This window comes from Corapipo altera, unplaced genomic scaffold (assembly GCF_003945725.1).
Source record: "Corapipo altera isolate COAL_440 unplaced genomic scaffold, ASM394572v1 171, whole genome shotgun sequence".
NCBI lineage: Eukaryota > Metazoa > Chordata > Aves > Passeriformes > Pipridae > Corapipo > Corapipo altera.
The window spans coordinates 920,275-921,560 of record NW_020884972.1 but is presented as its reverse complement, the minus strand read 5'-3'; the positions used below and the strand labels follow the sequence as shown (position 1 = coordinate 921,560).

General features: G+C 61.0%; 1 protein-coding gene across 2 annotated transcripts in view; it reads left to right on the top strand.

The window, feature by feature from the left end:
- Positions 1–299: 299 nt before the first annotated feature.
- The window catches only part of LOC113957576, a 3,770-nt gene continuing 2,783 nt past the window's right edge, over positions 300–1,286 (top strand). The window contains exons 1-2 of one of the 2 annotated variants that reach the window (XM_027665181.1): positions 300–592; positions 1,086–1,199. In XM_027665181.1, the coding sequence (XP_027520982.1) occupies positions 445–592; positions 1,086–1,199 (262 nt within the window). In that variant the 5' untranslated portion in view covers positions 300–444. Of the gene's footprint in view, positions 593–905; positions 1,200–1,286 lie in introns of both variants that reach the window. The other variant, XM_027665180.1, reaches the window with a different exon arrangement.

Here is a 1,286-nt window from a genome sequence, read left to right as displayed (position 1 = left end):
TCTGCCCCTGCCCAGGAAAGTGGAACTGCAGTGAGGTCTCCCCTCAGTCTGCTCTGCTCCAGCTGAACACACCAAGTGCCCTCAGTGTCCTCACATGGCTCCAAATCAAGGCCCTGCACCATCTCCCAGGGCTGAGGCTGTGCTGGCAGCCACCCAACACCTCCATGTTTGCCCTGGGCAGAGGTGGAGTCCCAGGAGCTCGGTGCAGAGTTTCCTGGAGCAGCTCCCCAGAGCCTGGGCTGTGCTGGGCAGGGCTGTGCCCGTGGAACGTTGGAGGCTCCCCCGGAGGCGGTGGAACGCTGGCCGTGGAACCCCCCAGGAGGTCACAAAGCCAGGCCGTGGTTTCCAGCGTGGGGAAGGTGCTGTGGGCACCACTCCAGCAGTGGCACCGCCGCAGAAGTGGCACTGGAGGCTCTGGTGGCACCTGCAGTGGCAGCAGTGACGATGCAGGGGCGACGGGCCCCCGTCGGCCGTGTCCTCCTGGTGGGGCTGAAAGCCCTGGCAGCCTTTGCAGCCCTGGCAGTGCTGGTGGCCCTGTATGCCCACATCACCACGAGGGGCCAGGTGGATAAGTCAGGCCCATTGGGAGCAGGTAGGTGGGCAGGGAAGGACCCGTACCCGGCACGGCCCCCACAGATCCCACAGGTCCTGTCGGGTCCTGCAGGTCATCCCTTGAACGAGCGTTTCGGTCCCAATCTTCTGTGGATATAAAATTTAACAATCATTTTTTGGGCAGTCGTGCAGCAGAGCAGAGAGGGAATGGGTGGGGCTCAGGGATGGCCCCGGGGCACTGGGATACACAGATTCCATGGCCCCGAGCTGCTTCCAAGGGTCACTGCAACACCAGCGGGCTTGGGGCTGAGTTCAGGGCTGGTGTGAGCGGCAGAAACTCTTTCTCCTGACAGCTCCTGCACTGCTCAATTTGGATCATGATGGCTCAGGCACCTTCCCACACGGTGCTCCAGAGAGGGAGGGACAGACAGTGCCAAGGAGCCATTCCATGTCCAAACAACAGTCAGATCCAGGGAACTACGAGGAAGTAGTTCAGTTGAGCATCTCTGTTCTGTTCCCAAATGTGTCTGGAGGCAATGGAGGAGATGCAGGTTCTGGATCTGGCTCTCCTGGAGGTCACATGGATACATCTTCCCTTTGGGAACTGCCAGCTCAGAGCCCAACTGTGAGCGAGGCATCTCCTGCAGGTGAGAGAACCCAGCCCTACCTGTCCTGCTCCCTGTTCTAGGGTTCAGGCAGCACAGGGGGTGCCCCAGGGTGTGACAACAGCTCCC